Here is a 23087-nt window from a genome sequence, read left to right on the forward strand (position 1 = left end):
GCGCGGGGGGCGCGGCGGGCGCGGGGAGCGCGGCGGGCGCGGGGAGGGCGCGCGCAGCAGCTAGGAGTCGGCCGCCACCGCGTCGCGCTCGGATTTCACTTGCTGGAATGAGAGTTCTCATCTGTAGTCGTTACAATGGAACTCGCTCAGCTGGCCTGGAGACCGATTCCCGCCCTGGTCGTTGAAAGTTATGATCACAATTAGGTTGTGAAACTTTTTCTTCAGCTTTATTTCATACCCGATGCTAAATTGTTTAGACCTTCACCCAGGTTTTCGACCTAAGACATTTTTTATTCCCATTTGATACTAGTCTATGGTGTAATACGCTTACCCAACATTTTATAACAATTGTTGTATGTTACACGGTTTCAATTAATTTGTGAATTGAAATTTAAGCCATAATCTGAATACAGAGGCAACGATAATTATTACTCGACGGTAAAATATCAAATATAGAGCAACTTGCTACACAAGTTCGGTGTTCGGTCTCACCATGGCCTTGGTGAGCACAGTGGCGTCCTTGAGACTGAGCACCTGCAGCACCTGCGCCTCCCCGCCGCCCTGCAGCATGACCTGCGCCACCCCGCCGCCCATGGAGATGGCCTCCAGCGTCTCGCCGTTCTGCTCCACCTGCACATCGACGATACATTATAAGAATCACCACATCCAAGTGCACAGTTTATATTATATTTTGCAGTACATATATATTTTTTTTGTTGTACTTTGATTTCACCTGACGCATAGTCGATACAAAATAGAATAGTCTTCACAGAAATAAAATAGATAAAAAAAAAATTAATAAAAATAATAACATTCAATAGCAAATTAATAAACATACACACCTAGTCGTGTCGGAAGCGTTTCGTGCGTCGCTCTACACACAACACAACTCAAATAAAACGCTCACAGTACACTCACTGTTTATTTCTGAGCTCAATAACAAAACATTGCATAGACTCACAATTGCACTTGGATTTCTAAGCGTTGCATTCACTTCAACCGATTCAAACTAATTTAATTCTAGAGTTATAAAACAAATGTTTATGAAGGCAATTAAAATTAAAAATGAATGTACCATTACTTTTACGAATTCTAGCAATGTCTGTTTTGAGGAAATCCTTTAGTAATTGCTGGAAGCTCCAATACAGGTTCAAAAACAATCTAAGGAACAGGGTTCGACCCTGTGCTAATTTCATATCACTAGAGCAGGCGATATGCTAAAGTTATATGTATATATTAGTTTATTTTCAATTCGCATAAAATCCAAGAGCGTAAAATAAATCAACAACACAAAGTAATTGTTCTACTTAAAATTAAACACAAATATACAAATAATATTAAAATTAAACTCAAGCAACAGCTCAACAGCACAAATCAATACTGAATATATTTAAATAATAGAATACATATCAATGAACAACAGAATTTTTCTAACAACATTTCAACAAAAAAATAAAATATAAGTCATGCATTTGCAACCTACGAACACAGGCTTATTAACATAAGTTGATTTCAAAAGAGCTTCATTAATGAATGAAAAAATTTACAATAAACCTAATTTACGGACGGTGACAAAGTTTCACTTTGTCAAAACCTTATTTGGTATTTTAATTGCACAAAAATAATCAATTAATGGAGCAAAGGCGAAATTTTTAAATTCCTCTACTATTTATGGTTTCATTGTTTTGAATACATATTCAGTTGTACTGCTGAAACAAGTTTGAATAAAAATGTCCATAAATAATTCTAATATGTAATAACATTGTGTGATAGGAACTCGTAATTAAAAATCTAACATACAGCAACAAAAAAATAACTTCAATAGTAAATAAATGAACTATTTAAATATAATATTGTATCCAATATGTAATTTAAATTAAGAACTAAACCATTTTTTGTAAAATATATTGGTATTTAATAGACAGTGCAACAGAAAACAGTAATTTTAAAATATAAATACTTCTTCATTCATAGCTGGTTTAGTATTCATCATACATTTATTTTACAATGTTCAAACAGAATTGTATAGTAATATTTTCAACTACCTAAAAATAAAATGCAAACACAAATTCAACATTGCAAGCACAATAACTACATACAAGTGAATATGAACCACACATGTGCAATAAAATAAATAATAATACTATATTATGGCATCTGGCATTTCATGCATGTCTTGTAGGAACAAGCTTCAAGATTTCTTTGGTATGCTAATAAACTAGGCGACTTTTAACATTTAACTTATTTCTAAAAAAGAAAAATATATTTTGTTTAAAACAAACGTAAATATAAAAATAAATAACGACATTTTTTATTATGTCGTTGGATAAATTCTGTATTAGACTTATTTATGTTTGGCACTCAAATCCAACATTTTAGGACGTAATCGTAGCTTATACTAATTTTTGTACAATTAAATGATTGTACTTATATGCAAATTAGGATAGTATATCACATTGTTTAATTGTTACAAAACCAAGTGAAAAAACAACAAAGACATTTGTTGGTATTTATGTGCTCCCAAATAGTCCTATTTGGATGTTATGCAGCTACAATTCAATACATTCGTACAGACTAAAACCTCGAATATATTTTATAATATGGTTTCTACACTGCTCATATTATTTATCTTAAACATAATATAGCTTGTTATTCAGGCCTAGACATCTTTTAGGCGTCTAGGTATCTTAAGAAAAATAATAATATAACTAATTTGTAATAATATTAGAATGTACATCCAACAAGAATAATAAATAAAACATTGTATATGTATTGGTCTGGTGCATGTTTTATCAAAACATAGCAACATTAAAATTCTAGAATAATAGTGGGTATACTTTAACAGATTAATTATGTATTTAAGCATAAAATCCTTTGTCAGTCTATTATGCAATTACCGACATGATCAATGATATTGTTCAGTAATATATTAATGATCTGCTGAAATTAGTAATCATTGAACGAGGACTTACAATGTCGCAACGGGCGACCAATGAGCGTTCGGTGCTCAGTTGGCTTTGTAATTGAGATCTGCTCTTATTTTTAGCAACTGGTAGTATGTAAAGTCTTTGAATTATTTATTATTTTAAATACCATGAAGTGGAAACTGTTTCCGTTTTCATAACATTTTTCATTAAAATACACATTGTCTTAAGACATAGTCATAATCTATTTTACAGTCAATCAAGTTTATATATGGTGACCAATGTGGACTGGACTTGAATTTCAGACAAATATAAATTACACTAATAAATAGAAGTACAACAAGAATGAGGGTTGTATTCTGCAATTAAGTAACTCTAATATTTGTTGTATATCAGCTTCCTGATATATTTATATAGCCTCCAAATATTATTCATTTATTTTTACTTTTAATAAATGAACATGCATACAATATAATTTAAGAAGAACACTAATCTGTCTCAATTCCGATTCGAGGTGAAACAAACTAAATGCAATCAATAATTAAGTAGTTTCTAAAACAATATTTAAAATATATCCTATATTTTTGGTAAACGACTCTTACATAATACTGTGTATATTAAGAAATTAATTACAGCCAGCTAGCCACAATACCCTCGGGACAATATGTCGATTGTTAGAGACGAGCGTCGGAGTGAGGCGAGGGATCGTGTTTAATTCGGTAATGCATTAAGACGTCGTGGGGGAGAGTGGGGTAGTGTCAGGTCTAGTCGGGCTCGATCTTGAGTCGTCGCACCTGCACGAGCGGCGCGACGCAGACGCCGTCCTGCTGCTGCATGGACGCCACCATGGACTGGTACACGGACGCAGACACCGGCACTGTTATCACGCCCGACACTGACACCGGGTAGCCTGCAGGGACATTTCATTACAAATTATTTAATTAGTATAATTATAAGCCGTATATATAATATATACCTTCCTGAGGTATGCTAAAATACCACCTGATGGTAAATGATCACCACTGCACATAGACATTGCTGTAACTGAAATATTAACCATTCCTTACATCGCCAATGCACCACCGACATTTTGAACTATGATGTTATGTCCCTTGTACTTGTAGTTACACTGGCTCACTCACCCTTCAAACTGGAACACAACAACACTGAGTAATGTTGTTTGGCGGTAGAATATCTGATGAGTGGGCGGTACTAACCCAGTTGAGTTTGTACAAAACCCTACCATCTAGTATTTATGAACAATAAAGTCAGCTTAATGATAAACTGTGATACAAATCCGTGTACTTGTGCCTGTAGTTACTCTGACTCACTCACCCTCCAAACCGGAACACAACCATACTAAGTATTGTTTGGCGGTAGAATACGCGATGAATGCTCCAAATCATCTGGGTAGCAACGGCGGTTTTACCGCCACATGTACCAGGCGGGTAATCATAAAAAGTGTTATCGTGGCTCGTACCGTGTCCGTCTTCGCCCGTGAGTATGATCTGTCCGTCGTGGTTGAGCGTGGCCTCGGCCACGGCGTTGAGGTCGACGGCCACCGCGCCGTCCCCCTCCAGCGCCTGCACCACGCCGCCCCCCTCGCCGCTGTGGATCTGCGACACACCACACTGTATACGTATATATGAAACCCAGGAATATAAAGACCAATGATTGGACAGAGACTAGTCAGATGGGTCGGAATGAAATCTTACCACCGGGTGGTGGTAGGTCGGGTGGAAATGTATATTTATTTCATTTTTATATTAATTCAGGGTGAAAATTTGATTTCTTTCGTCAAAATATAACTGTTAACACTTATGCCTCACTTTAAAGGATCCGTCGATCCAGTTTCGGGTATTTTCGGCAGATCGTGTATCGATACTGACCACTTGCGCCGTGGTGCCGTCGGGCAGCGTAATGATGTGGTTGCTTGGGTCCACCTGGATCAGCGAAACCGAGCCGTCCGGGTTCGTGATCGTCTGCAGAACGGCCGGCGCGTACTGCGACATCTAACGCACACACACAACACAACATTAACACACCCCTGTAATTAGATCGGGGCACATACATCGATACGGGGTCCGGGCCGCGAAGGACTCTACACCGAAATCTACGATATCTAGCCGGGCCGTATGTAAGAAAGGCACCGAGACGGCACGTGAGGTCGACGTGTATAAAAGGGAGCGGAGAAGGGGCCGTACGTCCACGTCGGTGAGGGTCATCTGGTCGATGCAGACTTGCGACGACGACAGCACGGCGGACGCGTGCGCGCGCGCGCCCGACGCGCTCGGCGAGCTGGAGCTGCCCGCGCACGACTGCGCGCACAAGTTACACATCCGGCAGCGTGGTGGACAGGGAATGCATTTAGAAATGGTCATTGTCACTAATTACTTCACATCCTATCATATCACATACAGGCATCGCATACAGTGAACATTGTATTTCACGAAATTTAATTAATCGTGAAGCAATCCCGGTACGGTATGTAGATCCCATTGAGGGGAACCGGTTAAAATTCACTTTTTATTAATTTATTACAATATAGTACAAGTGTTCGTCAGGGGTCGAAATCTGAAGTTTTTATTTTTCCATTCTTATTTTAATTTTTTAATCAAATAAGCTACTGAACAAAGGAAAAAATCGAATAACAAGTATAGTAGAAAAGGGTGCTGAACTGTTTTGTAATTTAACTATATAAACATTTACCATTGAAGTTTGAATCAATCAATCTCACTAAAAATTTGAAGCTGAAGCTTGAAATTTAAGCTTGCTTTATATCAAAATTCAATCAAATTCGGTGGCTTGGCCGTGAAAGGCCAGACATACAGATTTACTTTCGCACTAATATGCGAGCAATAATCAGCGTAATTTTTCTGGGAAACACGATCGTATCGCTAGGCACCTGCTGCACGGCGATCTTGTCGTCCTCGTCCTCGGTGAAGGCGGGCAGCAGGTCCTCTCGGCCGTGGTACTTGTAGCAGTTGATGACGATCTGTCGCAGCGCATGCGTCCACGACATCTGGTACACACACGTACATATACAATTAATAAACTATTTATGTTTAAACTACCGGATATTCGAAACGACCGGATTGAGTTCACGCCACAGAACTAGCAATTTCTAGACTCTGGGAATTTACTGAGAATTTCTCGACAGAATAATAATGCTAGTAACTTTTTTACTGGCTCGACGTGGGGTTTTAACCCAGAACTTTGGGGCCTCGCAGCCTGCTGCCTTGTAAGTTAGTCATTTGACTAATGATAGAGTAATGATGTGCAAGTACCGTAAATTGATATAATATATTTAGTTTGTAATACAATTAAATTATTTACGTCTTAATTTATTACAAATGCTAGTATTAAACAATTAAAACGGTTAAATGGTAGAAATCAATTAAAATTTAAAACATATATAATACGAGCGAGCTCACTTTCTGCTTCTCGTCCTCGGAGCGCGCGTCCATGCGCACGTTGGCCCACGGCAGGTCCTTGGGCCACCACGGCGGCCGGGTCGACTCGCGGCCCCAGCCCGGCTTGCCGCGCACTGGGGAGGGGGCACAATTATTTTACGAATTCGTTTTTAAGTGCAAATCTAACAAAGCGTTACAGCACAATTAACTTTTTCCTAATAACAATAATAACTCATTTTTGAATCGATTACTGCACTTATATACTTTATATGGTGAGTTCGTTACTCGTATATGAACATTTACGTGGGGCTGGAATTTTTAAGTGAGCTTACTCAATCTTTGCATAATATGTAATGGCACGAATTAATGGGATTTTGAGGCTCATTCGACTCTGCTTCACGAAGGTTTCCATTCGACGTTTTCACCCTCGAACATCACCCGTACTCACCCATGGAGTACTTGAGCATGAGCGGGATGAAGGCGCGCAGCTGCGCCTGCGTCATCTTCTCGACGGGCGTGGGGATGCCGTCGATGATGAGCGGCGGCAGCTCGAACAGCGAGGGGTCGTCCAGCGGCGGCGGCGGCGCCTGCGGGCACCCGCCCAGCCCGAACTGACGCTCGTTATTAATCCTTTTGTCCCGCGCCGCCCGCGCCGCCCGCGCGAGCGGCGCGTGCGGCGCGCGACGCGCTGCGCGTTGGAGGCGTCCCCAGACGGTTCACGCTCACGTTTCACGGTTTACGTGTCAAGTTTTACAAATAAAAAACAATTTCATAGGACTCAAACTAGATTTTTTATGTTTTGTATAGCAGCTATTAATAAAGTTACAAATAATTTGAACATTTCATGTGAACTACGATTTGAGAAACAATTATGTATATCAAAATGAGTGGACAAGGCAAGGGGACAGGTACCTGCTGCGCGAGCGCGTTCTCGAGCTCCTCCATGATCATGCAGCGCAGGTTGCGCACGACGTCCTCCAGCGGCTTGGCGCCGAACACGCGGTACGAGGTGTTGGGCTTGCCGGGCGTCGCCACCAGCACCACGGCCTGCTGCCCCACGCGCGTCGCGAACTCCTCGATCGTTTGCTGTCGCACCGCGTTATGGCACACGTTACATGGATTGTTCACATTGTATCACTGCAGTCGGCGACATCGAGTCGACTCGTCCGCCTCGTGGTGCGGAGAGGTAGTCTCCTCGAAACGTGTCGATCAGTCCTCGATATGTTACGTCAGTGAAACCGGACGATTGTAATAATTACATGATTGGTGTCGATAGATATATTATTCTATGATGTAAATTATGAACTTACTCTCAGTTTTCTAAGTAGTCTGTTCTGGTGTCTCTTCCTGACTGAGGGGTTCGTTTCGAAGGAATGTGGCCTCTTACGTTTTTTCGACGACGCAATAGCTGCCGCGGCGGCCATACCCACCGGTCCTGTACACGAAATTAATTAGGATATGACAATACTATGATTAAGGCATCGGGTTTTTTTTTTATATTTTCAACTAAGGAGAAAACAGTTCAGATTGCAACTTCATTGTAGATTATCTGTGTTTATAGATATTGCAAGAAACAACACACTCCACACTATCCATACGCTGCCAACCATGAAGTCTAGGATGCTCTACGCCAAGTCTGTACAAGGGCTAACTATCAAAAACGAAACCAAGGCGTACATTGTACGGCTGATTAGCAATCGTATTTGAGAGAGTTTATCTATATATTCAATTGTTTTTCTTTACCGAATAGGCATGAGGTTCTATAGAAATATTAAACACTTGATGTTTTCAGAGAAGTCGTTTAATGGTAGGTGGAACGTGTCTTATCGCCGAGTTATCTCTATTCAACTGTCGAAATCAATAAGACTCTTGTGAGTAAAATCGACACCATATTATAAGCGTGAAATTCGTGTTGTCTTCGAGGACCATATTACTGTACCAATTTTGATGAGATTCGAAAAGTTTTATCCAAATGTACTTGAGATTTCAACTTTACTTATTCATACTTAGATGACCTGATTACATGTAGAGTAAATATATAATTTTAAGTTTTGTGAATTACTGAAAGAATCACTTTAAAAACCAGTTACTTTGGTCAAGCTTTATTTTTCTTTCTATACTTACATAAAACAAAATATACTTTTTTTTAATGTAGATCCCAAAAGAACAAACCAACTCAGTAGTAAAAAAACTGAGTAGTTACTCTTTTCCAACATTTAAAATACGAAGTTATGTTCTCAATAGGTTACTAGTGTCAAGCACGGTAATCGGTTTCAATGTAATTACAATGTACTAAATAAATAAAATACAAAACAGCGAGTTAATTATAAGCATTACCGCCATTGTTCAGTACTATTTGCTCACAAACTTTTTTAATAAAAAAAATGAAAATGTTTGTGGAAACTCTTAAACCAGCTGTTGTATTGTACTCTGTTGTACCTTCTCTGCACAATAATTGAAAGATGAAAACAATCATCGAATAAAATCGACTATGCCTTTAGTGGTTAGCGCATACCACCAACAGTGGATATATATTTTTGTTTTGTTAGCGTCCTCACCAGCGGCAGCCAGCTGCTTGGTGACCTCATCGCTCATGGCGCTCTTGATGACGTCAGCGCCGTCCTCGTAAGCGGAGCCGGCCGGCGACGACGCGCACTCGTCTTCGTCCTCCGAGCCGCCGCTTAGCCCGCACCCGTCCACTTGGGACATGTCCTGCTCGCGACCATAGTACACATGCTATTTAACATTCTTTCATTAAATTAAAACTCGTTTAAAAATTACTAAAACTAAAATTAGATTATTATCGCTACGTTCTGCGTATTTAAAGCCTTCATTCACGGTATATTACTCGATAAAACAAAAGTAATGCAATGTTATTTGGAGGTATATACATCTACCTCTTCAGACACAAACCTCTTCAGCCAAGTCCATAGATTCTGAGCTGACGGCTGAGTTCATGTTGCTGTAGTCTGAATCCCCCTGACTCTCCCGGACCATTGGCTTCCCACCCGCTGTACTACCACAACACTTGTTGTGACTTTATAATTGTTTCTTCGTTACCACCTTTGAAGAAATACGTGCATTTGGGGTAAATGTAGTGTTGAAAAAATTTCTAATTTTATCAACACTAATATTTACTCACATATAATAATTATACATAATATGAGGAATTAAGATATTATAAAACTTTAATCAAATTAATTTTATTAGTTAAAAAACATTATATACACCTACATATATAACGGCCTCTTTGGTCTAGTGCCTAGCTCATAAGATGTATACCAAGGTTCTGGGTTTAATTCCCGGGTAAGGCCAATTAAGTGTTATAATATTTATCTATCAATAAATTATCAGTAACAGCCTAGTTTGGATGTTGAGAGAATTTAAAATTCCATGCTTCGTAAAGCAAGTACAGCCATTGGTCCTGCAACTGACCTCTCTCCGGTCGTGTCAAATTGCCACCCCATCAAATTACAAGAGTGCATATGCTAGTTAGTTAGTTTCCATTGAGAATGGCCTCCTTGACCTGTACCAGTTATATCATAAGTTTACTATATTATTTCAAGGTGTTTATTGTGTACTGAAATTAATACCTATTTGGAAAGTTTTGGCGATTCCGTTATGATGATGATAACAATGATTTTAAGTTAAAGATTCTCCTTTTCTTTAGCTACCAATTAGTAAGTGTATCTTACATCGAATAAATTACTAAACTTAAACCTATTGTTATTTATATATACGAACAATTATATAGATATACTTTTGTATCTGTACATAAAACTAATAAATATCTAGTCATATTATATTAATTTATGTATTGTTCAAACACTTGAGTTAAAACTTTGTACAGTTGTTGCTAACATTTGCTGGCATACAACCATAAAAGTACAATAGGTGGCACATGGCAAGTGATTCTTGAGTTGTATTATATAATTGGAACAAAAATACATTTTTTATGTTGGATATACAGTTCAGGTTTGATAGATTTTGATGAAACATTTATTGTATTAAAGAGGTCATCTGGATGGTTCTTATAGTTGACACCAGTTGGTGGTGCTGTTGTCAATATCTAGAATAAAATTAAAAAAAAATTCAATCCTTATTTTTTTGGATTTCTTACATAAAAAATTATAGGCATTCATATTCAGCGTCTCTCTTAATATTTTCTATATTTTTTTTTTTAACATAAATACATCTCATTTTTCTGTCATTTGACTTATAAAAATCTCAAGATTAAGCCCTTAAAAACTCAAAATAAGATGGCCAGTCACCTGGTCTGTACTTGTAAATAATAGGCAACTTATGACCCTCACTGAAATAGCTATTTTTTATTTCTATCCTGTAATACAATTATAAATTGGTAAAAATATGAAGATAAATATAATAACTATAACACTAATTTTAATCCAATTTACTAATAAGTAGATTAATAATACGTAGTTAAAAAAGTTTTGAAGTCAATTTGTTCTACTGTTCTTATTGAATATAGATATACACATATATTAGAATAGTAAATATTAAAATATACATATATTATATCATACATATAGATCTGGATATTTATTATGCTAATAGATCACTATAACATAACAATTATTTGTTTTGCAAAATAAAGAGAAAATATTATCTTTCTCTATTTTGTAATAATCAAACAGGAACATTTTTGCTAATTGCTGTTCCAATGTGGTTCTGCTGACACGTGGCTGATTCACATTCACCCGATACATGTTTCCAGAGAACAACCTCAGAAAGTTTGCCTTCACAGCCGAATATGAGATAAATAAAAATAAGCTCATTATAATTCAGAGGTACTTGTCTAGTTTAACAATAATTTAAAATAATTATCTAAAATCTGGCTCATCACTGACCTTTAATTTAAAAAACGTTTTTATTGAAATTGATGTATAAAGGAGGTTGTCCAGTGATTGCCAGAGACAAAAACATTATGACAAAATCAATAAAGACCTTTAATAAATACAGAGTAGTGTAAAACAATTTGTTATTTAGAATATAAATGTTAAGTGGAAAGATATTATATATAGATTAAAGTATGTTCAAATGTTGTAAAAGAGTTTTACCTCTTCTCTTTCTCATTAAAAACTCGATTGAGAGGTCTCTACGAACACACAATTACCAAATACTACTTCAAATAAAGGGAACTATACCAATAACTAATATACTTATAAACTTTAAACTATACTATAATCAATAATAAATCTGTGACCTTAATGCTGTTAAGAATTTGTGGTTAAATCAGCAAACATTCCTATAACATGCTGCTATGAACAAAGTCACTGAAATGCAATAGGCAAGACAGTAAGGAAATATTTTGAACTAAGAACTTCACTATATTATTTATGAAATGAAATTTATATATACACTTTAGAGTTCAAGTTCCACAACAAAAATATTCTCATATGATGTTTCTCAAAAATATTTTTTGTACTGAGCATATGGTGTCTTAAATATACTTCAGTTACAGAGCATTAATATAGATATTTTTTTTCTTAAATAACCCTAATCTAATTAGATCCAAAAAGAAGTATTCAAGCACTTGATTAATAAATGTATCAAGGCTCACCAGTCATGACCTTTTGACATTTTGAAATTCTTAAACAAAGTAAAATTCTAATAGATGGCTTTGAAGAAAATTTTAATAACATTCGTTCGTTTAAATATGTAGGTGAAATAATTTGGTGTTTCGGTATAAGAAAAGTGCTAATTAGATTTCCAAAAAATGTTAATAGGGTCGACGTAATTTCAACTATTCTATTGTGTAGGCAGCTAGTTCTATGGAAAAATCAATACTCGAGCTTTCCACAGAATAGCTAAAAAGCATATCCCACAAATGAAATCAATGCGGCATGAAAATGCCAGGTCTTTTCTTTTAAGCTGGATCTGCGAGAGACATCCAGCTTCAGAATATTACGGGTTTATTAAAGATATATTGCAATGTTGAGTTCCTAAATGACGCATTTTGTTTCATGTTATTGTTTAGATGCAATTTGAGGCAGATATCCGCGGCGAGTCAATTTTGAAGGCGAATGACATAAACTCTTTTGCGGCGGCGTAAAGGATAAACCCAAATGAATGGCCATCATGAAGGGGTCGCGCGTTCGAGCAGGCCCAGACAGAATAGAAAGACTACGACTGCGTACGCACCTGCGTGATTTGAAAGACATTTTGCACTCCTATTAGAAGCTCTTCAAGCTTTCTGTGATGTAACTGGGCAAAAACAACACTTTCTAAGACTTTTTCACTCAACCGAACACTAAATTCACGAAATATACGAAGCGCTCAGGAGACCCCGAAAAATGCGAGTCCTCCATTGATATCGATCGGTAAACGCGATATGTGAACATTGTACACTTCATAGCAAGGGACGCCATTTTGTACGAGTCTGCGCGGTATGGTTTTCTTTTCACATGGAAAGGGAAATCGCCCCTCGGACTGCGGGGGGAAAGAGCTTTTATTTTCGTAAGTAGAGTGAATTAAAGTTTTGTTTTTATGTGAAACTTACCAGTTTTTGTAGGGTGTTCGTAGCTGATTTTATTTTTCGCCCAAAAAAGGGGCGATGAGGAAAAATTCCGAGTTTATTTTGGAAAACATTGATCATGTCACGAAGTGGCGCTATCTATTGGAATTTTCAGAAACTAGATTTGACATGTAAATTGTAAACAATTAACTATTTAGTTTTAGCTAAGTTTTGGCCAAATACTTCTTGTATTTTTTGAAAAACTGTATATTAACTTTTTGAGGACGAAAAAATCTGTTACTTGATTAAGACTGTGCAAATAGTGATTTAACTAGCCGTGCCTACGTACATTTAAACATTCGCAAAGGTAAATATTAAACATATTTAGATTTAACATTCTGTTATGTATATGTTTATTAGTGTATATTCTTATAACAATGCTATAAATGTTAACATATTTCACTTGAATACTTAGTAGTATTGAGACATATATAACCTTACTTCGCTAAATTTTTGGGGCTATTGCACTTTCAAATAAAAGAAAGTTTGTCAAACATAAGACGTAAATTTTAACATATCTACTCCAAGAAATTGCAAGTTTTTCGGAAATATAAGTATTTTCATACAAATTTTTGGTTCTCCCAATCAAATCGAATATAGGTAACCTATACACATGTCCTTCGTACTATGTACATTCTATTTTAAAATCATATAAAAGCAACAGGTATTTATCATGCATTCAATTATTTAAATGAAAATGTAAAATAAGGAAAAGATTGCCTAATGTTTATATAAATTTCAATATTTTTTTTCACTTCATTGATTTTCAATTAATAGGTAATAAGTAAGGAAAAAAAATATATACTTAGGTATTTTATAACATACTAAATACAAGAAACATGTAGTATGAGAATGACAATATTAAGTAATGTGATGTAATATGTTAATACTTATATTATATACAGGCACAAATTAATCCAAATTTTTTGTAGCAGAATGTATTATATTCATTTAAATTACTATTTTGGAATTGGATCATGGATCCGGAAATTTAAATTCGATTCTAAGTTTAATTAACCTAGGATAGGTTCAAAAAAGAGAAATATTTGGCATCAACAACTATTCATTAACTTTTTTAAATACTTATTTCCCAATTTTTGGTCTGTCTAGTTGACTACCCAGTTGACAGATAATATAGCTCTGATTATCAGTAATAATTAGTGCAACACAAGAACAAACACCCATACAACAAATTTACACCTCCAACCACACACATTTTTATTATGTTCTGCACCTTAAAGTTGTCTAAAGTGGCTGCTTAGCAAAAACACAAGTCCTTATTATTCTATACATTTTTTTTATTTGATATAAAGGGACTATCCTTATCCATCCAAGAACCAAGAACAACAAGAACCAATTATCCAATGAACAAGATTTTTTTATTCTAGATGTATCTATATTATAGCAAAGAAAGATTAAGAAATACTTATTTTAAAAACTATATATCGGCTCAAGATTGTTATTTTCTTTTTAGCTTATAAACCAGCTGTTTTATATTAAGTCGAGCTCTTCTGTTTTTGAGTTTTAAATTACAGTTTTTTGTGTATTCAAAATTTCATGATGATCAGTTAAGATGTGATAGTGTAACAAACAAATTAACAAATATACTTTTGCAATGTATTATTCAAATGCAAAGATTAATATAAAAAAAAACCACCAGATATGCAAAATCTTCGAGGGTTCAAACATGAGTATAATTGGACTATTCATATTTCCAAAAAAAAACTTATACATTTTTTTTATCGGCAGTAAAATATTAGGCCCATTTTCACACATGTCAAAGATAGCTGATAAATGATTGTTATAATGTAAAGGTGACAATGAATACAACTGAATATATTTGTCATCATATATTTAATTTATAATATTTTTTTTTTTAATATCTAAACTTATAGCTAAATGACTAATTTAGTTATTGATACAAAATCTGTATAAAAAGTTCTTATAAAAATAATGAAATCACAAGTTACATCTGCTGACGTGTTAATATGTATTGCCTTTTTTATCGCGGCCTCTTGAACTCGCCAGACTCTTCTGAAGATCCTGTAAAAGATAACAGTATTATGATAGTCCTACTTCAGTCTTTTAATATTGCATTGCTATATTGCAAATCATTAGTCCGATCATTATCAGTTATTGTGATATTTATTATAGAACTGGTGAGGCAGGTGTTTGGAATATTATTTTGAAATATGTTCCTTACAACTGCTCTGTAATTCATGAACTATTTCAGGCTATAATCTAATTTTCATTCAGATCAGTTCAGTTGTTTTGGCATTATTGAGCTATAAAAATCCATCCATCCAACCAAAAATGCTGCATTTATAATATTTTTAAGATTGTGCTTTAAATATATGATCATTGTTCATATAGTTCATTTTTACTTCGAAATCTAATGTTATATTACTATTTTTTGTAAAAACTTGTAAGGCTATAAATGGAAAATGTGACATATAATTCAAATGAATAGATTATATTAGTTTAATTATTTAAGAATGTTAACCGTAAGTTCGATGGCAGAAGCGCCCCCGCCAGCCGGGCTCGCAGCGACACGCGCCGGCGCGACACACGCCGTGCCGACACGCGCGCGCGCAGTCGCCCGCGCGGCGCCCCACCTCGCAGTGGTTGCCGCCGAGCCCCGCGGGGCAGCGACACTTGTTCACGCCCTTACATTTCCCCCCGTTTAGACAGGGGATAACGCATTTCGCTGCCGATTATAAAATCGATTAATGCCACAAGTTACTTTGTATTTAAACATAAACGTTTCATGCGGAACCAATGTTTTTAATGCTATGGTCATATTGGTTCAGTTCAATGAAAAAAGCTATCCACTGATATAAACGTAATTTTCAATATAAATAAGTACATGAATCACGATATATTATGAATACTCACAAAATTCGCAGCGCCGACCATAATATCCTTTAGGACATTCACAGGTATCCTTTTGTATACATTTTCCGCCATTTAAACATTTTTGTGAACATATACCTGAAACAATATAAAAAGTCGTTATTTATATTTTTCAGATTGACCCAAAATGTTCCGACCGCAACTCTTACATCAAGTGAGGAGAGCACATACGACAACTTGGAAGAAAAATCCTCAAGTATGTTTTAATCTATTTAACATAAAAATAAAAGGTTCTCTTGATTAATTTTCACCCTTGGTATGAAAGCTCATTCCTCGTCAACCTCCAGCGCCAAACACATTAAAGTAGACAAGCGTGTGCGCAAAGTAGCATTGTCTATTGCCCCACTGGTACAATCCGATTGGTCCGGAGGGAGATCAGCCGTAGCCTGCATGTAACGTGCGAAGACCACTGCCAGTATTGTAACATCGGACTGCTATTGATAATCTCTTACCAGAAAAACTTAAATACGTCATTGGCTCGACTTTAGATTTGAACCTAAGACTTTGGGATCTGTAGCAATATAAGCTAGCCACTTAGCCATCGAAGTAAAAATATAAGTTGCCTGTAAAATGTTACAATATATCTCGTAATAAATTATAAATTCTCTTGCAAAATATTCTTTTAATATTGTCATCAGTTGGATTCAATAATTCGCGTCGACCATGCTGGAGAACTCGGGGCAGATCGTATATATGCAGGGCAGATGGCAGTCCTGGGGAACACAGCTGAGGGGCCACTGATCAAGCACATGTGGGAGCAAGAGATTAAACATAGAGAGAAATTTGAAGAACTCATCTCGAAATATCGTGTGCGACCAACCGTTATGACCCCTCTGTGGAATATAGCAGGATTCGCGCTCGGGGCTGGTTAGTATACAGCTAAAATTTAGTCGAATTAATGTTTTGTTTTTAAAGATATCATAAAAGCACAGTGTAAATGAATGAATGAATAAATGATGGTAAATTTACTTCGCTCATAGTTACTGGCGCCGTGAGGAGTATAAAACACTCCTTAATGCTTGTTACTAATTCTTGATTTACTCATTACCGTCCATGCGTCATATACATAAACTGGTTCACTTACTTGGTTGGCGGACTAGCAAATAGTTAGTAGTCACCACCGCCCTAAGACATTAGCGCTTTAAGAAATATTCCATACATTGCCAATTTTTCAAATTCAATTGCAACCTTCGGAGCTAAGATGCTTGCTCTCTTACTCTTCATACCGGAACACAAAAATACTAATGGTTGCTGTTTGGCGGCAGAATATATAATAAGTGGTACCTACCCAGATGGGCTTGCACAGAACTCTACCACCAAATAAAAGATAATATTATCAACAATCCTACTTTAAAAAAAAAAACGGTATGCGAGAAATCCTGTGCCCACAACAGTGGCGGCACTGTAGAAAAGTTCTCTCACAAGAATGGAAAAATATTCCGCAAGATCGTTTGATAACCCTAATCAGATTATATGCGGAACCGATTAGAATATGTAATAGGGGCACGTGAAGGCAATACACTTTATTAAAAGAGTAAAATGCTGTGCTTCTTTAATATATTTTTTTAATTGTAATAACCAATGTTTCAGTAGACCTACCAAAACCAATCATTGTTATATTTAAATTTCTTAAGAAAAGGTCCGTTCTAGTAAACAAACATACACTTCAGGATATGATACTACGCTGTTATGTGGTCAACGTACCAAACTATAGCTTTCAATTTTAATTTCTATAAAAAGTATGAATACTTGGTTGAAATGTTTATTTTAAAGGCTGAATATTGTATATATAACATGTTTTAAATTAAATTTATATTTTAGGTACAGCACTCTTAGGAAAGGAAGCAGCGATGGCGTGTACAGTAGCAGTCGAAACTGTCATAGTGGATCACTACAATGATCAGCTCCGGACCCTCATGGAAGATCCTAACGTCGACAAAGAAATCCTGGAAACGATCACTAAGTTCAGGGACGAAGAACAAGAACATCACGACACGGGCATCGACCACGGAGCCGAACAAGCTCCCTTCTATAAAGCCTTAACCGAAGTCATCAAGACTGGTTGTAAAGTCGCTATTTCTATATCGAAGAAGATTTAGGCAGTGACGGTCAGCAAAAGATATAAACTGAGTGGTTTTTTTTTAGTTCAATATTTTAGTTTTCTTTAGTTCGTTACAGTATTTACTTAAATATTTTAATATAAAATGATTCATGGAGATCGTTTGTCAACGTACATGCTTGTTATGCTGATTGTAACGAAAGTTTTCTATACCGAAGCAACGAATATTATTGAATATGTTACGGGTTGATTTAAATAAATACTTGTAGTTTTTTAAAATGTAGATAAACATTATATTTTTTAAGTAAGACAAGCGTTTTATTTTTCTTTGTAATTTAAGTGTTTTTAATTTTGTATAAAGTGCCAAATGAGTTTCTTACTAGATCTTATCGAAATACTTGTTCTGTGATCTCAATCGGTAGTACCTTTCTTTCTTTTTATTTATTTACTAGAATAATCAAATAGCCTATCGTACGATCAAAAATCGTGTTTTATTAATAATATAAAATTAAGGTTTTTTTGTTAAATTAAAGTATTTCACTAATTATTCATTTCAATATGACACTATAAATTAAAAGAAAAGAAATGCAAAAAGTAGAAGTAATGGCTCCAAATGGTTCGTGCATTATTTACACACGGTGCTGCTCGCCAGTTCTGTTACTTGTACTTGGCTGACACGCTTCTGCGTGTCTAGATAACGCCATTTTGAAATGTCACTCGAAGTTAAAAGGTCTTTCATTGCCATATCTCAAAATATAAAATATAAAAATTAGGTTTTTTTATGGTATTTTTCGATTAAAAGGAAAATCAAAGCAAAAGGCTATTCCAATATAACTAGGGTTCGCTCAGTGGTCTGAATTCAACCATAATTAGTAATAAACAAAGGAGAAGGTACTGTTTTTTGTTTGCTTATTTATATGTACAAAGCGGGAGGGACTGACCTCCCTCGCAGTGGCGGCCCTGGTAGCCGGGCGGGCACGAGCACACGCCGGGCGCCGTGCAGTTCCCGCCGTTCATGCACTGCGGGTAGCACAGCGCCGTGCGGCAGTGCTGCCCCATGTAGCCCTCGGGGCACTGGCAGATCTTGTCGCTGTTGCACCAGCCCTGGTTCGCGCACTTCTTGTCGCACTCCGGGTCGGGCCCTGCGGGTGCCACTGCGCGTTAACCGAGAATGCTGAGCGGTCGAGTTCAAGTCGAATTTCATTTCATTCTGTATTCTAATTCATGCGATAAAAAATGTTCATCATGTTGTGATTTTTAAAAAGCGAAGCGTAGTGATTTCAGCGGTAGAAGTGTTACGTAAATAAAAAGCGGGCGAGTGTACCAACCTAAAAAACGCAATCTGCTGTGAGTAGAGGAACCGTGAATGCGGCCAGTCTGCGAGCTCGGCGACATGCGCCCGGAAAACAATGGATTCGGTTAATACGGCCTGACGCGCACGTGGGCCAGCGGTGCGGGCGCAGACTTATTACTACTTAGGAGTAAAACGAACAATACAAATTTTGACGAATCTTGCTGATACTTTACTAAATCTTAGGATTATTCGAAACATATGTCAAAGTAGATAGATTACACTGTTAAATGATAATGACCAATGTGGCCCATCTATAAATAAATAAATGGGCGATTTTTTATAACACGCTATACTGTTATTACAAATAAGCGTTCTATATCACGTTTTAATGTAATGTTTTTGAGCAACTTTTCAATATTATATAAATTAAATTAATAACTATAAATCTAAAACAATGGAACGATAAAACGACAATCATAGTATTGTTTCTGAATGCGTGAATATAACCACAGCTTAACGGTGTAATATGAACATCGGCGGGCACTTCGTCTATACAATTCATACAACCTCGACAAACAAAACGAACGTTGAACAATTAGAATTACTAATTAACCTTTTCACAGACCAGGGAAGTCTGGACCTCGGCCTGTGAATTAGTGAAGTTGAATTTCCCCTCAGGCCCTCTCTGATATAGAAAGAGATGACTCCATGTCAGTTTCTTGATTTTAATTATAATAATACTGTTTCAATATATTTTCTTTGAATCTCTCTACTCTGACATGGTCCTGGCAGTATAAATTTAGTATTTACACACATAACTATTTGAATAAAAATAATTATTATATAAAAATTTAAATATATAAAAATAGTAAATAAATAGAACTAATATTCTACTTTAATGATTCTGAAACGTTAATTTCAATAATTACGTGTGTATTTATTTAGCCTCCCAATCTTGTCGTCCAAGGCCAAAACAATTATTAAAGTTTTGTCTACATTATCTAGATACTAGATACATTAAAAATTGTCTTCAATGTTTATTATTTAATAATAATATATATTTAGTATTAATAAGGCGTTGAATCGACACGTGTTACGTAAGTATGTCTATTTGTCTAAAGGTACGAGATATGTCGTTATTAGTAGCGAAGCAACACTTTTCGCTGTCAATAAACGTTTTAGTGATCTATACGAAAAGTATATTTTATATAATAGAAGAAGCGTAACAAATCAAATTAATAAGCTTTAAAGAGACTTTATTTAGATGTTAAAGAAGGCGTTGCTTATGAATAGTTATGATTTCCTATTTTATATCTAAATTATAAATATATAAAGCATTACGAATGAACTTCCAATATTGTAATTGTTGAAATCTTTAAATTTACTTTTAAATAATAATTCGAAGTTCGTTTTGATTTTGAAGATTTGAAGATTGTTTGGTATAATTTATTAAAAAGTTAATCCGAATTCAAGGGAAATATAAACAGATTAAAAATTTTCTCGCTTAAATCTATACTAATTTTATAATATCGAAAGTTACTCTATCGAACTGTCTGTTACGCTTTTACGACCAAACCAATGAACGAATTTGATGAAATTCGGTATGAAGCCAGTTTGCACCCCAAGAAAGGCAATAGCATTTTTGGGGTTTCACGGTTAGCCTTTATACAGACTATCTTAATAAATGGAATATAAAGTAAAAAAAAAATTATAAACTGGTCGTACTAGTGCATTTGAACATACAAACAAATTTAGTTTTACAAATGGAGGAAAAAATTCAATTACAATATTAGGAAGTACATTCGTACGAGTGTTAAAAATGCGTTGGCGATACAATACCTGTCCTTTCTAAATACACACCTCTCTGTGCGCATTCCTTCTTTAGGTTTAGCCTGAGGGGCGTACCTTTCAACGGGGTGCCTCGACCGTTTTTGAGCACTAGGCCTATTTCAAATGTTGCCACTCCACTCACATTACCCATACAAGGCAAAAATATACTGAACTCTGTAAACAATTTAAATAAACATAAATAATAAGTATGCCTGCTAAATAAACAGCAAGTAGGTAGTGTCTCAAATTCCAACGCTAAATCTTGTTACACTTAGTTTAGTATTACTTTACATATATGTATTTCTTTTTTTTAAATCGTTAATTTCACATTTCATGTATAAGATATTACACAGAAAGAACTTAAAGAATATGCCAAGAAAAAAAATACTGAATAATTAAAACTATGTACAACTAACAGACTTGACTTTATAGAAAAAACAAAACATCCAAAATTGTCCTCTGGTATTACATAGCAATGCTCAGTCTAAATGATACTTATAAAAAAAAAATTTGAATACGTACCTTTAGAGGCTTTAGGCACCCGGCCTTGTGTTTTGATGGATAGGTATGGTGGTTTCAAGACTTTGGGGTCAGAAGACGTCAGTGTGTCAAAGTTATAGAAGTACCGCTTCTTCGAACGCCATGTGAAATTGACGTAGCCCACTTCAGAGGGTATCACAGGTAGTTTATGGGAGAAATTAGGTTCTAATATGTACGGCGATATGTTGCCGTTCAATATTGCGAATACTTGCATTGATATTCCTGGAAAATTATTACATTTTTTTTAAATTTAATTAAATGATTATTGCGTACTTAAGCACTCACTTTGAAAGCAGTACGTGTTGAATGAAACAACGTTTTCATTTATTTTGACATAATCAACAAAATGTAGACTAAAAACTAAAGCAACAGTACGTATATTAGCCATCGCTGGGCCTCCTCTACTTTTTTAAATGTAAAATACCTAATGGTAAGGTGTTTCTACCGCCCTAGATTGATGTTGGCGCGGTAAGAAATATTAACCATTCCTCAGATCGCCAATGCACCACTAAGATTCGGAATTTCAATGCAGAACGGAGATGTTATATGTCTTGTGCCTGGAGTTACACTGGCTAAATCAGTCTGTACGTTGTAATAATAAGTAGAATAACTTATTTGTTTACTTTGCAGATTAACAGGTTGTTACGTGATTAATATTTACTGACGAGTAAAATATTTAATTAATATAATCAATTATCTAAGTTATAGGCGAATAAGTGACGTTAAAAACATGTTATGTCTTTTTTTAAAGATAGTTTGGCTGACGGGCAATTGAGCCACCTGATGGTAAGAGGCAACCGCTGCCCATAGACATTAGAGCTGTAGGAAATATTAAATACATCACCAATGCGCCACCAACCTTGGTAGCTAAGATGTTATGTCCCTATTAATACACTGGCTACTCACTCTTCAAGCAGGAACACAATTATACTAAGAATTGCTGCTTGGCGATAGAATATAAGATGAGTGGGTGGTACCTACACAGACGAGCGTGTTCAAAACGCTACCACCAAGTAAAGTATGTGTTTGTATTTAACTATAGATATTATTTACTATCATACAGAATAGCGATTTATATTTATATAAATTATTATTTCTAATTATCAATAAAGCGTGGGCAAGTAAAAGACTAACCTAACAGTATTCTCATTGACAGTTAGCGATATCCGTTAAGATAACATATTATACGTATGAGGTCATAATCATAGCCGCGTAAAGCCAAGATGTCTGCAGGTCAAGATCAGATTACAGTATATCACAGATAGAGAAATTCATATACTTTTACGCACTAAGTCGTTACGAAGGCGAGTTCTAGCATAGATAATCTATTTTGTCGAAATCAAATTTGACACTTGCTGACCTGCTGTAGCTATGTATAGAAGAAACTCTAAAATCATCGCAGAACACGAGCGTGAAAATCATGTTATATGCGACTTTGACTATAATCATTATAATATGTATGTGTGGGATACACGTATCAAAACAGCGTATCACTGAAAGTCGGTTGTCAACATTTCACAAAGTGAGTTTTTTACAGGATCTCACTGCTGATGTAAGTCGTATTTTCTAATTCGATTAA

At 35.7% G+C, this 23087-nt stretch overlaps 4 protein-coding genes across 14 annotated transcripts in view; 1 reads left to right on the forward strand and 3 right to left on the reverse strand.

Annotated features, from left to right (window-relative positions):
• LOC125065789 (DNA-binding protein Ewg) lies at positions 1-12961 on the reverse strand. 9 transcript variants are annotated; one of them, XM_047673632.1, is made up of 13 exons: positions 12858-12926; positions 9251-9400; positions 8896-9049; positions 7648-7772; positions 7250-7423; positions 6786-6948; positions 6359-6471; positions 5830-5946; positions 4754-4936; positions 4405-4540; positions 3719-3834; positions 493-630; positions 1-102 (listed from the first exon to the last, which is right to left on the reverse strand). In XM_047673632.1, exons 2-13 carry the CDS (start codon positions 9332-9334, stop codon positions 61-63), a joined length of 1545 nt encoding a protein of 514 aa, XP_047529588.1. In that variant the 5' UTR covers positions 9335-9400; positions 12858-12926; the 3' UTR covers positions 1-60. The 9 variants fall into 9 exon arrangements, with proteins under 9 accessions (XP_047529588.1, XP_047529604.1, XP_047529579.1 ...); XM_047673648.1 differs by lacking the exon at positions 12858-12926 and adding an exon at positions 12500-12686 and having other exon boundaries at positions 6786-6924; XM_047673623.1 differs by lacking the exon at positions 12858-12926 and adding an exon at positions 12500-12685.
• LOC125065891 lies at positions 4948-5820 on the reverse strand. The gene has a single exon (XM_047673750.1). The coding sequence runs from the start codon at positions 5303-5305 to the stop codon at positions 4961-4963; it is 345 nt and encodes a 114-aa protein (XP_047529706.1). The 5' UTR covers positions 5306-5820; the 3' UTR covers positions 4948-4960.
• On the forward strand, positions 12721-18089 carry LOC125065868 (5-demethoxyubiquinone hydroxylase, mitochondrial). Of its 2 annotated transcripts, none has more exons than XM_047673728.1 (4): positions 12721-12814; positions 15902-15981; positions 16424-16652; positions 17607-18089. In XM_047673728.1, exons 2-4 carry the CDS (start codon positions 15913-15915, stop codon positions 17882-17884), a joined length of 576 nt encoding a protein of 191 aa, XP_047529684.1. In that variant the 5' UTR covers positions 12721-12814; positions 15902-15912; the 3' UTR covers positions 17885-18089. The 2 variants fall into 2 exon arrangements, with proteins under 2 accessions (XP_047529684.1, XP_047529677.1); XM_047673721.1 differs by lacking the exon at positions 12721-12814 and adding an exon at positions 13006-13179.
• LOC125065851 (protein shifted) overlaps positions 14807-23087 on the reverse strand; it is a 14769-nt gene continuing 6488 nt past the window's right edge. Inside the window, exons 3-8 of one of the 2 annotated variants that reach the window (XM_047673709.1) lie at positions 21491-21730; positions 20999-21142; positions 18786-18986; positions 15768-15863; positions 15376-15579; positions 14807-14915 (exon numbers count right to left, since the gene is read on the reverse strand). In XM_047673709.1, the coding sequence (XP_047529665.1) occupies positions 14875-14915; positions 15376-15579; positions 15768-15863; positions 18786-18986; positions 20999-21142; positions 21491-21730 (926 nt within the window). In that variant the 3' untranslated portion in view covers positions 14807-14874. Of the gene's footprint in view, positions 14916-15375; positions 15580-15767; positions 15864-18785; positions 18987-20977; positions 21143-21490; positions 21731-23087 lie in introns of both variants that reach the window. The other variant, XM_047673701.1, reaches the window with a different exon arrangement.

The sequence above is a fragment of the Vanessa atalanta genome, chromosome 1 (assembly GCF_905147765.1).
Source record: "Vanessa atalanta chromosome 1, ilVanAtal1.2, whole genome shotgun sequence".
In the NCBI taxonomy this organism is placed as follows: Eukaryota; Metazoa; Arthropoda; class Insecta; order Lepidoptera; family Nymphalidae; genus Vanessa; species Vanessa atalanta.

Coding starts and splice junctions, on each gene's coding strand:
- LOC125065891 (XM_047673750.1), bottom strand. CDS start 5,305: ATGACCATTTCTAAATGCATTCCCTGTCCACCACGCTGCCGGATGTGT.
- LOC125065789 (XM_047673614.1), bottom strand. CDS start 12,953: ATGATCAATGTTTTCCAAAATAAACTCGGAATTTTTCCTCATCGCCCC. Junction 7,773..8,895: donor CAAGCAGCTGGCTGCCGCTG/GTGAGGACGCTA, acceptor TTTCGTGTACAG/GACCGGTGGGTATGGCCGCC. Junction 103..492: donor CTGTGCTCACCAAGGCCATG/GTGAGACCGAAC, acceptor CTCTCATTCCAG/CAAGTGAAATCCGAGCGCGA.
- LOC125065868 (XM_047673728.1), top strand. CDS start 15,913: ATGTTCCGACCGCAACTCTTACATCAAGTGAGGAGAGCACATACGACA. Junction 15,982..16,423: donor CTTGGAAGAAAAATCCTCAA/GTATGTTTTAAT, acceptor TATTGTCATCAG/TTGGATTCAATAATTCGCGT. Junction 16,653..17,606: donor AGGATTCGCGCTCGGGGCTG/GTTAGTATACAG, acceptor TTTATATTTTAG/GTACAGCACTCTTAGGAAAG.